The sequence below is a fragment of the Centrocercus urophasianus genome, unplaced genomic scaffold (assembly GCF_019232065.1).
Source record: "Centrocercus urophasianus isolate 14NV4802_14NV808 unplaced genomic scaffold, USGS_Curo_1.0 seq_16, whole genome shotgun sequence".
Taxonomy (NCBI): domain Eukaryota; kingdom Metazoa; phylum Chordata; class Aves; order Galliformes; family Phasianidae; genus Centrocercus; species Centrocercus urophasianus.
The window spans coordinates 11,718,999-11,733,029 of record NW_024884711.1 but is presented as its reverse complement, the minus strand read 5'-3'; the positions used below and the strand labels follow the sequence as shown (position 1 = coordinate 11,733,029).

Genomic DNA, 14,031 nt, shown 5'->3' with positions numbered 1-14,031 from the left:
AGGTCACAGACAAATATTACAGGAGATTGTGCAATGAAGAAAAACGTTGAAACTTTATAACTGGAGGCTTCTGTCAGTCAATTAAAGCATGGAACACTGAACTCAGGCAATGCTCTCTTCTCCTTACTTTCCTTCTATTCATTTATTGAGTATATTTGTTTACTGGGTATTGGCATATCCACTGAATGGATTTCTTGAGCATAAAACAGAACATGAAGCTCTCACAATGATTCAAACCTGATATGTAAATAATCAAATCTGAAAAGCAGGGTGCAGGGTTATATTTTCTCCTTCTTTTTGTTAAATCTGTTGAATTTTAGGCAATGTATAGAACAGCATCCTTTTAAAATAAAATGTAATAGTCCAGTTTGCTGTTTCCCCATGAGACAAAGACTTTCTCAGTCCACCCTCAGTTGTGTTTCTCAAGGGTATTATTTTCAGACACTAACAATGCAGCTGTGCATTGCTTATTAATGAAATATCAAGCAAAGTGGTGGTGCTTACTCTGCTTTTTAATACATTTTTTGTCTGTCTTTATCTTGAAGCCAATTGTCATTGTGAAAAATGTGTGCATATAAATCATATGAAAATGTATTGCTTGATAAAGGACAAGATAGCTGATGATGCCATATTGTGTTACTAAAAGGGCAGTATTTATGGTGAGAGAAATTGTTATCTATAAGAAAGTAATGAGTACATGTGCACAGGGGACAACCGTGTCAGATAGAACTAATATTTCACTAGTGTACACGTAGATTCTTATTCTATTTACTTGAGCCACTGTCATAAATAACCCCTATTTTCAATCCCACTGTAAGAAATCTTAAACTGTTGCTACTTCATTACACATTTTTTTCAGGTCTTGTGAAATCGATTCACAGGTTAAACAGTTTGGCTAGTCCCTTGAATAAAGCAGTGTGGAAAGATGACTATGAGAGTCATAAGGTAGCTGCTGCCAGTCAGTATCATTAGGAGATGGTGTCTAAATATGTTCTTAAAACACTTATTTCTAGCTAAAGAAAAGTGCTGGTTCTGTGGAACATAACATAAGGCATCACTGTACAGTGCTATCATGTCACTGTGCTGGCAACTTTTTGGCTTCACCATGAGATTTGTGATATTGAGACTCTTTAAAATCATTGTACTTAAGGTTACGTGACTAAATAATCTTAGAATTTTTTAAAGTATATCCCACTCTTCACAGCTCAAAAAAGTTTAAAAAAGGAAAAAAGAAAGAAAGAAAACTAGAGAGAAAATACATAACTGTGGAACATACTGAGAAGGACATAAAACGTATCCCTAACTGTTGGCAAGGTTACCTCCATGTCAGTACATGGCAGAAAGGGATTAATTCATGTTTCTTGCTATGATTGAATTCATACATTCCTCCTGAGATTTCTGTGGGCCACTTTCATCCCTCTTTTACCATGAACTAAGGAAACATTTAAATGAGCGCTGTCAAAACTGATCTACTAAAAATGTGACCACAGAAGACCAGGGAAGAAACAGAAACTGTATTTCCCAGATGTGATTACTTGACCCAGCTTGAGGTTCCAAAGGCAAATGCCTGTGTCACATAGTTATTGTTATTAAAGGGCCTAATCCAAAGAGTATTAAAATCTGCAGAAAGGTTTCTACAAGCCCTTTTCCAAATCTATTTTGAGATGTCACATACTCTTACCATGCATGTGCATTTTGTAAATGCATGTTGGGAAGCAAAAAATAATTTCTAAATTTAGAAAATAAATTAATATATTGAAAGCAAATTCTGGATAAATGTACTTTATTTTTATTATTATAATTTTTTTTAAATGATATAACCTTTTTTTATTATTATTATTATACAAAGGTCTTCATATTTTCTAGAGGATCCAAATTCCTTCCATAAACAGAGTTAATGCTTATTTTGACCACATTGATCAATTCTGCCTCGTATGGGAAAACATGGATTAAAATTAAAAATCTGAGGGCACATTTGCACATGAAGAAAAGATGCTTCAACCTGTTTTTTGAGAATGAGGGGAATATACAAAGTCATTTTCATTTGCTTTTCCAGATAGCTAACCTGCTTTCTTCAGTTTTTTCACCTTTTATCTCTAATCCTTGCACTATGTGCCTTATTTTATGTTCGTAGTTTTGTACATGCAAACATTGCCGCCATCGGGCTTCCCTTCAGTCTTTCCCCTACAGATCAGTTTTCCTTCTATCTGCCTGTGTAGTGATACCTGTTATGTCATTGTCTTTCTAAAGCTGGGCCATAACCACAGTATCAAAATAAGTTTTTCTTTTCAACAAACTAGAAGATACCACGTGGTAAGTCAGAGCATAATTTGCTCTCATGATTTTTATTTTTCCCCTTTCAAGTCAGTCTATTTTAGTCTTTCAGCTTGGTCTCATGCCTTGAAACTGGACTCCCAGCTTTCTGAGCCAAAGTTCAGTGATCCTTCAGCTCTGTTTGCCTTGAGGACTCATGGCATTTTGCTTCAATTTGCCATCCCAGACTAACTTCGATTTCTCTGTGTAACCAGGGAATAAGATTTTTAGAACAACTCATCTGAGAATGGACAAATTAGCTTTGGCTTTCTGGGATGCCCCATCCAATTAAAAATCCTGGCTGGCCTCCACTGCAGGGAAGTTTCAGTAAGTCCACGGAAATGGGTGAGCAAGCCAAGAAGCAGGCAACCTGCAGAACCACCCCATCCTTACAGCAGTGCCCCAAGTCTCACATTGGATTTGCAAAATGTTGAACAATATATACATGATCTCTGCCAAAGGCCAAATGTAGTGAGAGTTCAGTCTTGGTCATAAGGTGAAGGGGCTTCACTTCAGCCCCAAAATGAGATGTTTGCCTCCTAGTGCAGCAAGTTCTAGAATCAAGAAAGCTGCAGCCCATTCAGCGCAGCCACTTAAAGAAATGAAGAAAAGTGCTTAGATGGCTTGCCAAAGAAATAACGTTGCATTTCTCCAATGTTTTAATGACCCCTCTGCCCTTTGTGAAAATATCTTTGAGATTTCTTTTTCCTGCTATCTTCCTTTCCTCCCTAATGGATTCAGACAGTTCTCTCCTTGACTTTTACAGAGGAAAGCTCTCTCTTGTTTCATCTCTCCCTCTCCGGGGTTTTGGATGGGATACGCAGTTTGCATATGTGGGTGGATGTGTATCTGTGGGTGTGTGTAGATCTCTGAAAGTAATGCTTCTCATTTATTTTCATGAAAACTACAACAGATAGAGCTCAATAACACTATTTGATAGAGCAAATTCTCAGCTACAAAACGCTATTTTTACAACATAGTCATCACTATTAGCCATGCATTTTCACCGGCTATGAACAATTATACACACTCATAAAAATCTGCCCCTCTACTGCCATCTGTCACATGGCAACAACATGTAAAGGAATACTGTTGGGAAGGTTCAACCTCTACTGCCGTACCACCAACATCTGCCTCCAACATTGGTCAGCAACATAATAAAATAGGAGAGATTACTTTTGGAGCAGACCTCACAAAACAGCAAAATAGAGTGACAGAATCATTAAGGTTGGTAAAGACCTTTAATACCATGTAGTTCAGTGCATCAACCCATCACCTTAATGCCCACTGAACCATGTCCGAAGTGCCACATCTACATGATTCTTGAGCACTGCCAGGGAATTCCAGTCTACCACTTCTCTGGGCAGCCTCTCCGCTTTTTCTAAGAAATTTTTTTCCTAAAATGCAGCCTGAACCTCCCCTGGTAGAACTTGAGTTCATTCCCTCTAGTCCTATCACTGTTACCTGGGAGAAGAAGCTGACCCCCGCTTCACCACAAACTACCTTCAGGCAGCTGTAGACAGTGATCAGATCTCCCTTGAGCCTCCTCTTCTCTAGACTGAACAATCCCAGCTCCTTCAGCTGCTCACCATAAGCCTTGTGCTCCATTCCCCTCATAGCTTTGTTGCCCTTCTCTGGATACACTCCAGGACCTCGATATCTTTCTTGTAAGGGGCCCAGAACTGAACACAGTACTCAAGGTGTGGCTTTACCAGCGCTGAATTCAAAGGGATGATCATCTCCCCACTCCTGCTGACAACACTATTTCTGATACAAGCCAGGATGCCTATGGCTTTCTTGGCCACCTGGGCAATCTGCTGGCTCACATTCAGCCAGCTGCCAACTAACACGCACAAAACTTATTCCTCCATGCAGCTTCCCAGCCACTCTGCTTCAAGCCTGTAGCAGTACACGGGGTTTTTGTGACTGAAGTGCAGGACTTGGCAGTTGTTCAAGCTCATACAATTGGATTTAGCCAATTATATATAAGTATACAACTTTTTGACCTGAAGTCTTCTGCAGTTTAACGATCGTGGCAAATTAACAATGCAATGTTATAGCAGCTAGAATTATTGAAGGAAGGGTGATAATTCTGTCATCCTGCATTCTGTCCTTCTAGACAAGGAAATCTTTGCTTAGTCTTTCATACAGGTATTTGCAGAACAGTGAGCATTCCACAAGTGCACACTCCCCACAGGAGTTGTCACTGTAGTGGTGTCTGCATTTACATCAAGAATAACCTCATTAATAACTTCTACACAGATATTTGACTGTGTTCAGTCTATTACAGTGTCAATTCAATTTAGCAGTAGCTGATACAATATGGATATATCTATCATTATCCTAGTACTCTGCTAGCTTTATTTTTTAATTTGAGTGATTTATAAAATCTCTTAATCCCAACTCTACAATTAATCTTGCTAGGGACTTTAATCTCAGTTGACTGAAAAATGGTTCACAGGACTTGAAAGCTGCACTATGCTAAATCACCTCTAAATCAAAATTAAAATAACAGAAAACTCCATTTCCTCCCTGTAAATCTCATATGTCTATCAAATGACTGAAAAATTGTTCTCAGCATTTGAAAGCTTAGCTGTTTTAAATTAACTCTGAGACTGCACGGGAAGTCTTTTCCTTTTGTAAATATAATATACAGTGTGTGTAGAGTCTGATCTTAATGGCAATATTAAACATCTCTTCAGTTTGTTATATGTAATTGCCATATAATACTAATCTCTAATCACAAAATATCATTATTTGGAATCCTTCTGCTTTGGTACAATCTTTGTACTAATTTCATAAATTCAGTGTCGTGTACAATGGGCACTTCCTTTTATTCTCAGCTTTACTCTACTTTATCTCACTTAGTGTGTAAGTGATTGGCTGCTAAGGACACTTTTGCCTGCTTGCAAGGGTAGATGAGAAAAAATAAGCATTCCTTGATATTGCTAGCCTAAATTGCTCAAACAAAGCTTACTTGGTAGACCCATACTTTCACTTATGTTTGTTTCCATTAACCCAGTTTACATGTGAGCCTCCCAAACTCACAGTCACCTTAAATTCAGGCTGTCTGATCACCACTGTGTACCATACCATATCTTCAGCTCTGTTGTAGGCAGGGCTTCAGTCTGCTTTCTGTTGCCCTCCCCATGACATGACCAGCCTTTCAATACAACAGTTTCCTGTCACTGTTACCCTGACACCACGTGCCTCACCACCACTTGCTGGAATGCTCCCTGTATGCCATAGGCTATGTGTCTGCAGGCAGTGCTGCATCTATAGGGCAGTACACAGCATTCAGCTCAGTGTGGGTCAACTCAGGTGGCTCCTTCAGAAACTTCAGTGTGTCCCCAAACGACAGCATCATGAGACATGGAGGGCAGAAACACTTTAGGCAGAAGAAGAGATTCACAACTATATTTTATTACCAATAAATGCAAAAGACATTTGATAGAACAATACCATGTAATTGTCCAAGATTTCCTTTGAATTCAGATATCTGAGAATTCTTCTACTACTTGCCAAGTTGAATTGCCATTTCTTCTAATGAATGGATTTCTCTCTTAAATATATTTTGTCCTTTTTTATGTGTAGAGATGCATGTATATAGATGTGAAAGGGAGTTTTAACTATATTGTTATAAAAGAAGACAAACAAACTGTAAAGGTGCAAAATCAAGTCAGTTCTGAGGGAAAGGAGCACTTGGGGAACTCAGGGAGGAAATGTGTCTGGGACTATACAGCCTACGTGTTTTATTCTATGTAAGGGAGGATTTGCTTTGTAAAAATTAAAAGGGCAGTAAGTCCTTAAAAGTGTTGCTGCCTATAAACAGACTTTATTACTGAATTTCCCTATGTCATTACTAAATATAGTAGTAACTAAATTTTATATTAAGCTAAAATTCTTTTAATAAAACTCATGCGGACTTTGTCAGATAATGCTTTTGACATTTTGCATCTTACAATATTGTTTCAATTCTGAACCTCTCTAACCTGGACAATTTTCCATTTCCTTTTTTTCTCTCATGCTGTTCTTTTACTTCCAGAAAGCTGCTCAGTTCAGGAAATTTTTTTACTTGCCCTCTTGGGTACATCAGAGATAATGTAAATCCCCGTTCATGTTTTCTGCTATTATGTTTGTGTAAACTAAGTATATTTCTATAGAGCATGCATTTAGCATTGCTGTGCTTATTCATATTGATGTTTTTTCCCAAGACGGTGTGAGTAGTTACTCAGCTTCATAATTACCATGAATATAATGAATAATTATTCACATTGCATACTGTTTCATTTTCAAAAATGTTAAAAATTCCCTCGTATGCATACTATTACATGCCTTTTAAATCATGATCACTTCTTTGCTATGTCTCACACAATGCATTTTGTTGCAGCAAACACAGAACAGTTTGCATATCAGACTTTTCTGTAGGTCAAACAAAAGTAATTATGAGTTAATATTTCCTGCTAGAGATGATCACATATGTTTTCCTTTGATGTATTAAACCGTGGCTATTTTTTGCCAACTAAAGTTTTGTAAGAACTGTCTGAAGTTCATCTCTTGGCATATATCTAAACCTCACCCTTTAAACAGTGAGCATCATGAGGTCAGTCATTTATTATGCACTTGATGTGATAATCCATTAAGTATCCCAACAATTGCTTGTGTGCATGCTACTAATCTGTAGCTGCAAAGCAGAGATGGATCATCCTGTCATAGAAAGACAGCCTCAGTGCTTGGCACAGATAAAATGAAGTGCACCCAGTCAGAAATTTAAGGATGCTAATTAATACAAAGGTTATTACATGGATATTGTGTTCCTCATACCTGTAAATAATGTTCACTTAGGTTGCTTTACAGTATTTTTCTAAAATGGCTAAAAAGTGTAGGCCTGTTCTTGTTTTTTATTATTCTTTCTGTTTGAGCAGACAAATCTATTGCTCATAAACTCTGACAAACAGACAGAATTCTTACTCCCTCCTGAGGGAGGGAGTCCATGAACATCATCATAAAGGGCATCGTATTTTTTAATATATATATAACCTTTTCTGTATGCAGTACAACTTCTTCCACTTCAGGTAGTGCCACTACAGTTTTATTAAAACAGAACTCCTGGGGAATATTAGCGAAAGACAGAAGTTTCATCTCAAGAAGGACTGCAGGATTGCACCCTTGTAAGAAATGAAAGAGCTTGAAAGGAAATTTTGTAAAACTGCAGGAATGAGAGCCCTGGGATCTCAATCCTGCTTCCAGTGTTGGCCAAGCAAAAGAGTTTTGTTTCCATTTGTTCTCCTGTGGACTCTGAATCTTTCCTTGCTCAGCTGCCCAGCTTCAGTGAGAGGAATGAAGAATGGAGGATAGGAGTTGAATCCAAACAGGCTGAATGAGGCATTTCCTGAGTGCACGTTGTAATTCCTTATTTGCTGATACGCAAAAATGGAGGACCATTTCTTCCTCTAGATACAATTTGAAACAACAAATTCAGTGTAGTCTGAAAGTGCATGAGGTGTGTTTGTGGAATTGTCCCTTTCAGAGCTGCAGTGCTTTTACACGCCTCCCTGTTAGTCTCACCAGAGGTTAAGCTGGTCACCCTCATGGCTGCAAGTGGCATGGTGGATTCTCAGGTTTAGACCTATGAACATTAGGTGCAAAGCTGAGATAGTGAGGGATTCTGAGACTAGATCATGTTGGAAAACCAGTGATCAAAATTACTCTGAGATCCAGGAGTAATTTGTCCTGCATGCAATCAGTTGTCTCCAGTCACTCAACTGTATTCCATTTTACTCTGCTCTTCCTCAATTTTGTAAACGGTCTTTCTCTCCTAAAACTTATACTCAGTGAAAAGCCAGTCATAGCTTCACATGTACTTCTTTTCTCTGTAATCATTTTCTCTCCCTCCTTTAGAAAAATAACCTCATTTTCTTCCTAGAGACTATACAAAGGGTTGTTTTGTGTTTTGTTTTGTTTTTTTTTATTTGTATAATTCTGCTTTACAATACTCAGAAGGTTTTGGCATTCACCGGTAGGTAAACAGATGAGTTTGTTGTTACTTACTTCCATAACTGAATGTAATGTTCCTTATCATTACCCTTCAAAAGCTTCTTTATAGTATTTTTACAATTTTCAGAAGATAGCTCTATTTTTCATTATTTCCCATAATTCACATTTCTCTGACCTGAACTTTTATTCAAAAAAAAAAGAGATATCCTCTAAAAACCGCAGAACCAAAGAGAGTAAATCCATAGAGAGCACTTATCTTTCAAAAAAAGATAAATTACTCCTCTACCATTCAGTTGTCTGAGAATAACTCCTACTATACACCCACACGCTCCCTTGAGTCTCTGAATGGGATTGTTTAGGTGTTTTCATTAGGGGGTAAATGGAATTAGAATGCATCCTTTATAGGAACCATTTAAGTGGCGTCAAAGGTTAAAATATGACCATATTAAAGAAAATGGAGCTAACCTGGAATGATGATATCACTTGACTTCTCTCTAAATACATAACAGAGATGACCTTGCATAACTTTAAAATGTGTATATGGCAAACTACACAGCATCCAGAAAGCTACACGTCAGCGTTTCCCACATTAGATGCAATTTGAGGCAGTGTCTGCATGAGGAAAGCAATATGTCATCTCCGCTATGCTGCATCTTACTTTTGCTTCTTTGGGAAGTGAAAATGGGATGGGGCTGCTCAGCTTGTCCTTTTCAGCAGATTTAGGATTGTGTAACTACCACCAGGCCAGAGCTTGCAAGGTGAAAGAAGATGATGGTTTTCCTGCAGGCTTCCTCAGCAGCTGAGGAGTTACACAGGGCAGTCACCTCTTCTTCTTGCACCAATCAGCATCCCTCCACAAAACAGCCTGGGCGTGGAGGCAGGCAGAGGGCAGGTAAATCCCAGTTTACCACAGGACATGGAAATTTGTTGGCCAGTTCAGAATCTGACTCTTGGATTTGCTTTTTCTGGGTTGTCTCTCCTCCATGGCCAAGGAGGCCTGGGCAACACTTGCCACTGCCAGCCATGGGAAGCTTTACAGCACCTGTGGGCAGCATCGTCTCCCACCCCTCATCCACAGTTCGCGATGTGTTACAGCCATCATTCATACAGCGTCTTTTGAGATTCTGAAAACTTCAATATTTTTTCTGTTGTAAAAATGCCACTGTATATTTGCGTAGTCATTTTCAAGTGCACTGACATGTTTGGTGAGTGGATGACCTGTTTGTCAATGATAAGCAGCAATCCTTATCATGCAAGTGGGTGCCTTCGTCAGTGTCATGAGTTTAAAATGTAGTGGAAAAAAAAGTAGATCAAAGTATTTGTGAAGAATAGCCTTCCAACTACAAACATATAATCCTGACTACATTTATCCAATAGCCTAAGATGGCAATGGAGTTGAACAGTTTACATAAAATAAGAACTACCTCCATTCATCCAAGTGACTCTCTGAGTCCCATCAAATTCACAGTGTTCCTTCTTGGCTGTTCTCAAAAGAATGTGTGGCAAATTGTCTATCCTCTAAAATGACAACAAAGCAGTTGCATATTAAACTACGTGCTCAAATTGATGTCATTCTCCTAAGCAGGTTACGAGCTCCAACTGACCCTTATCTTGAAATAATTTGAAAGTATAATTTAATCTGTGCAATGGACTCAGTGGGTTTCCCTCACATTTGATGAGACCACGTACATATGATTACTCAGCGTGCCCAGTTACTGCTCAAATTTTTATTCATGGAAGCTTGGAAAAGCACTTTTTTCAGGAAAAGTAATTAAGCAAAAACTTTATTCCAGCTATGTACTGAAAAGTGGAAACAGGAACAGGTACCATGAGAAAAGTATGAGGAAGCTGCTAGGCTGTGTAGGAATGGGGTTAGGAAAGCCAGGGCCCAACTTGAATTAAACTTGGCAAGTGGTGCCAGGAACAACCCTGATGGGCAGTCGGACTTCACAACTGCTCTCACTCCCTTGACTTAAGGGAAGAGGAGAAAATGAGATGAGGAAGGGCTCAAAGGTTGGGATAAGGGCAGGAAGATTGCTCAACAATTACTGTCATGACCAAACAGACTGGAGGAGTTTAATATAATTTATTGTCTATTACTAATAGAAGGGAGCAGTGAGAACTAAAACCAGATTGAAAACACTTTCCCTCCATCCACCCTCTTCTAACTCTTCACCCTGAGCACCGCAGGGGAACTGACAGAATACTGACATTTCAACCACAAAAGCAGAATGGTCTCTTGTGCAATTTTTTTATTGCTTAATAATCATGCTAATTATTGGCTTGTACACCACTGCACTTAGACAACACGCTGTCTTTTCTAGGTAACGTTCCGGACGAGGATCTATCACTGTAACATTAACAGCCAAGGCGTCATCTGCCTGGACATTTTAAAAGACAACTGGAGTCCAGCATTAACCATTTCTAAAGTTCTCCTCTCCATCTGCTCCCTCCTCACAGACTGCAACCCGGGTAAGACAAATTCACTTTCATACATTTGCATTCATTTGCAGTTCATAGTCTGTCAGCATTTAGGATGTGGCTGGTGCACTCTTTTTCAGCTCTGTTTTAAAAAAAAGACCAAAATTTAAGTTTCAAATTCATTAGAATTGATGCACAGTAAAGAAAGAAGACACAATGTTAAGACCTCTTGCATTTTTAGTAGTTGGAAATAAAAATCTGTTAATTCAGAAAGTTTAATCAGGGGAAAATACTTTGTAGTACGCTACAGCCAGGACATTAGTACCAAAAATATGAATGAGTTAATAAATATTGAAAAAGAAAACTTTCATTTAAATACGCTGATAGTATGGCCTTGAAAAGAATATTAACAGTAGCAACAGTGATGGATGTCTAACACAGAATCTACAAATAATGAAAATTAATTTGAATGAAGTTTATTCAATATCCTGGACAGCCTGTATGAGCAATCAAAGCAAGCTGTCATACATATTAACTCGCATAGCACTTAACCTATTCCCTCGGCTGTTTTAGATTTGTTTTCTGCAATTGACCACTAGATCTGTAATTTCCACTTTCTCTTAAGCAATTTGCCAATGAATTGTTCTGATTGCAGCCTTCAAAATTTGTAGTATATAGACATTAATAAGAGTCATTTAAAGAAAAATTAAGAGATCTGTTTATGCATCTAAATGTTCTTGAGTTTGTTTTTTTATTGTACACTTAGTTTTGCTATATTATGATTAATTACTATCTAGGTTTTTAAGCTTTAGGTTTCCTGTTTCTAAACTTCTCTCCCCAGCCAAAAGGCTAAAAAAGTGCATTTCAAAGGGTGGAATGTGAGATTCTTGTGTAATTAGGGGCTGAGTCACATGCTGTAACAGAAGTCTGAATTATTTCAGAGCTTCAGATAAGGTGAAAGTCAACTTTCGATTGCAGTTGGCTGCACTTTTTCCATGTGGGTGTGTTACTGTGTGTAGCATTAATAACGGCAGTGTTCCTTCCAGCTGAGATCTGGAGGTGTTGAGGAGCTCTGTGGTACTGTTTCAGACACATTTACTTCTGCAGTGCTGGATGCTCTCGGCATAGCTCTACAGAAGGCAGACTCCTTGTAGCGCCCACCCCAACCTCTGCTGAGGTGCCTGTATGCAGTCAGGCAGAGTGGTGACATACAGATAGGAAATGGGTATTTGCTCAGGTATCTTAGAGACCGGATAAAGAGCTGATGAGACACTGCTGCAAAATCAGTAACTGTCTATTAGAAAATATAACCATTTCAGAAGTTAATAGCAAAGCTATGTTGTGAGTGAGAAACTGAAAATAGATGTGCAGTTGTACTCACCTGTTTATAGAAGCAAATCAGTGGCTTGAAAGCTTGCTAGCTCCAACCAGTGATGTGAAACTTGGAATTTTCCATCTCTGATCTCTCAGTCATTTTCATTCCCTTAGACCAGTTTACAGATGTTGTCAAACAGCAATGCCAACAGAGCAAGTAGTTGAGATGAACACTGAAAACTGTTACTCATAAGGTATTATCATGTGTAGCACGTTAACATTCTAAAAATCAGTAGTTACTCTTCAGTTTCTTTCAGTTAGTAGCCATAAGCATCATCATGACTTTGGTAAATAAAACGATTTTATGATATGTCATTTTCAATTTAAATGTGCTCTTTAAATACAAAGTGGTTGTGGGTTTTGTTACTGTGTCATGTTAAAACTTGCATTATTTTTGGGGGGGTGAGGAATTAATGTAATTTCTTTACTTATGAGTTCACCTCCTTTGAGGAACTGATGGCACTATCTGTGAACAAGAGAGTCATTTTTGCCTTCCTTTGAGACTACTTGCCTCGAGTTAGATAATTTTTTACATTAAAAAGTGAACTTCAAATTGTAGTGATGTGCAACAGAAGGCTTTTTACTTTTCAGTGTATCGCCTAATATGGTAGAGCCAGTTCTGGTTTGTCCCACTCGTTTTTATGAAATTTTATCATTAGCATATCATACCATCTAGCTGGAACATAGGTAGGTGGATAGGAAGGAAGGAAGGAAGGAAGGAAGGAAGGAAGATCACTGATCTCTATTTATCACTGAGATGCACACGGAAATATATATGCATATAATTTGCTCTCTGTCAGCCGGGAGTGATTTTCTAATCACCAAGCCCTCTCTTCATCGCACTGGTCTACCCCTTTTTAAAGGCAGCAGCCCAACAGGGATCCCAATTTGATAAGCAACTCTGAACTCTTTGTTCACCATTCATCAGTCAGAAGTAGATCAGGTCAGATGGAAAGGAAACACTGAGTCTTCCACAAACACAAACACTTGGGACGGGTAAGTTTTCCACCCCCAGCGCCTCTGAAGAATAAAGTATCGGTTACCCCCTAGCCTTACATTTATGCAAATCTTCATTAGAACAACAAATAGCAGTGAGAATGGCAGCTAATTAACCCTCAGTCATACACGGTGATTAAACTGAGCTGAAGCACAGCTGCAGCTTCGTTGGCAAGCGCTGCTATTCTTCTCCAGCAGGCTGAGCAAATGAAAAGAGGTAGTTGCTCCTGCCGCTTCTGTCATTCACACAGTCATCTGCAAAAGCCATTGAGAGAGTCTGTTTCGTCTGCGGTTATACACCACCGTCCTTTGTTTCCTATCACTCAAGGCAGGAGGTAGTTTGTCCTTTTTAAACAACTCGTACAATATTTTACTCATAAGCTGTCTTAGTCCCTTCAGTCCTGATTGTTATTAATTGTCTCTATTTTGCTTGGCACCATCAGGCAGTAAACTGTGTTAATGAAATGTCTGAATTTTGTAACAGCTGGCTGACTTTTTTGTGGGGGGAAGGGGTGCTGTAGTGTTTGTGTATGAGCGAACATGTGTGAATTATCTGTGAGTGCAGGAGAGCCAACTGGAATGATATCAGAGAGATGGGAGAGATGATGGGATGCACTAGCATTCAGTCTGGGGATTAGTACTTCTCTTTAAGGTGGTACTGTGGGGCACAGCACACCTCTTTTCCTTCAAAGCAGGGCCCCAGTCCTGTAAACGTTTTGGCATGTGCATGAGCAACCCTACGAAACCTGATACATGCCTTCATCTGCATAAAGCTGTGTGTGAGTAAGAGCTTGTAGGCTGTGTGCTTGAGTGATGAGCATATTTACTTCAGTGTTAGCCGCTAGGGCTTGCCTGCATGGGCAGTTAGTTATTCCAGAGTAACTCCATGTGTGTACCCTCCCTCTTTGAAAATGTATTAAGTCAGGAAAA

At 38.9% G+C, this 14,031-nt stretch overlaps 1 protein-coding gene across 1 annotated transcript in view; it reads left to right on the top strand.

Moving 5' to 3' along the window:
* Positions 1 to 14,031, top strand: part of LOC122159347 (ubiquitin-conjugating enzyme E2 E2) — a 37,708-nt gene that overhangs the window by 2,005 nt on the left and 21,672 nt on the right. The window contains exon 3 of the mRNA XM_042816844.1: positions 10,635 to 10,782. Within this exon, the coding sequence (XP_042672778.1) occupies positions 10,635 to 10,782 (148 nt within the window). The remainder of the gene's footprint in view (positions 1 to 10,634; positions 10,783 to 14,031) is intronic.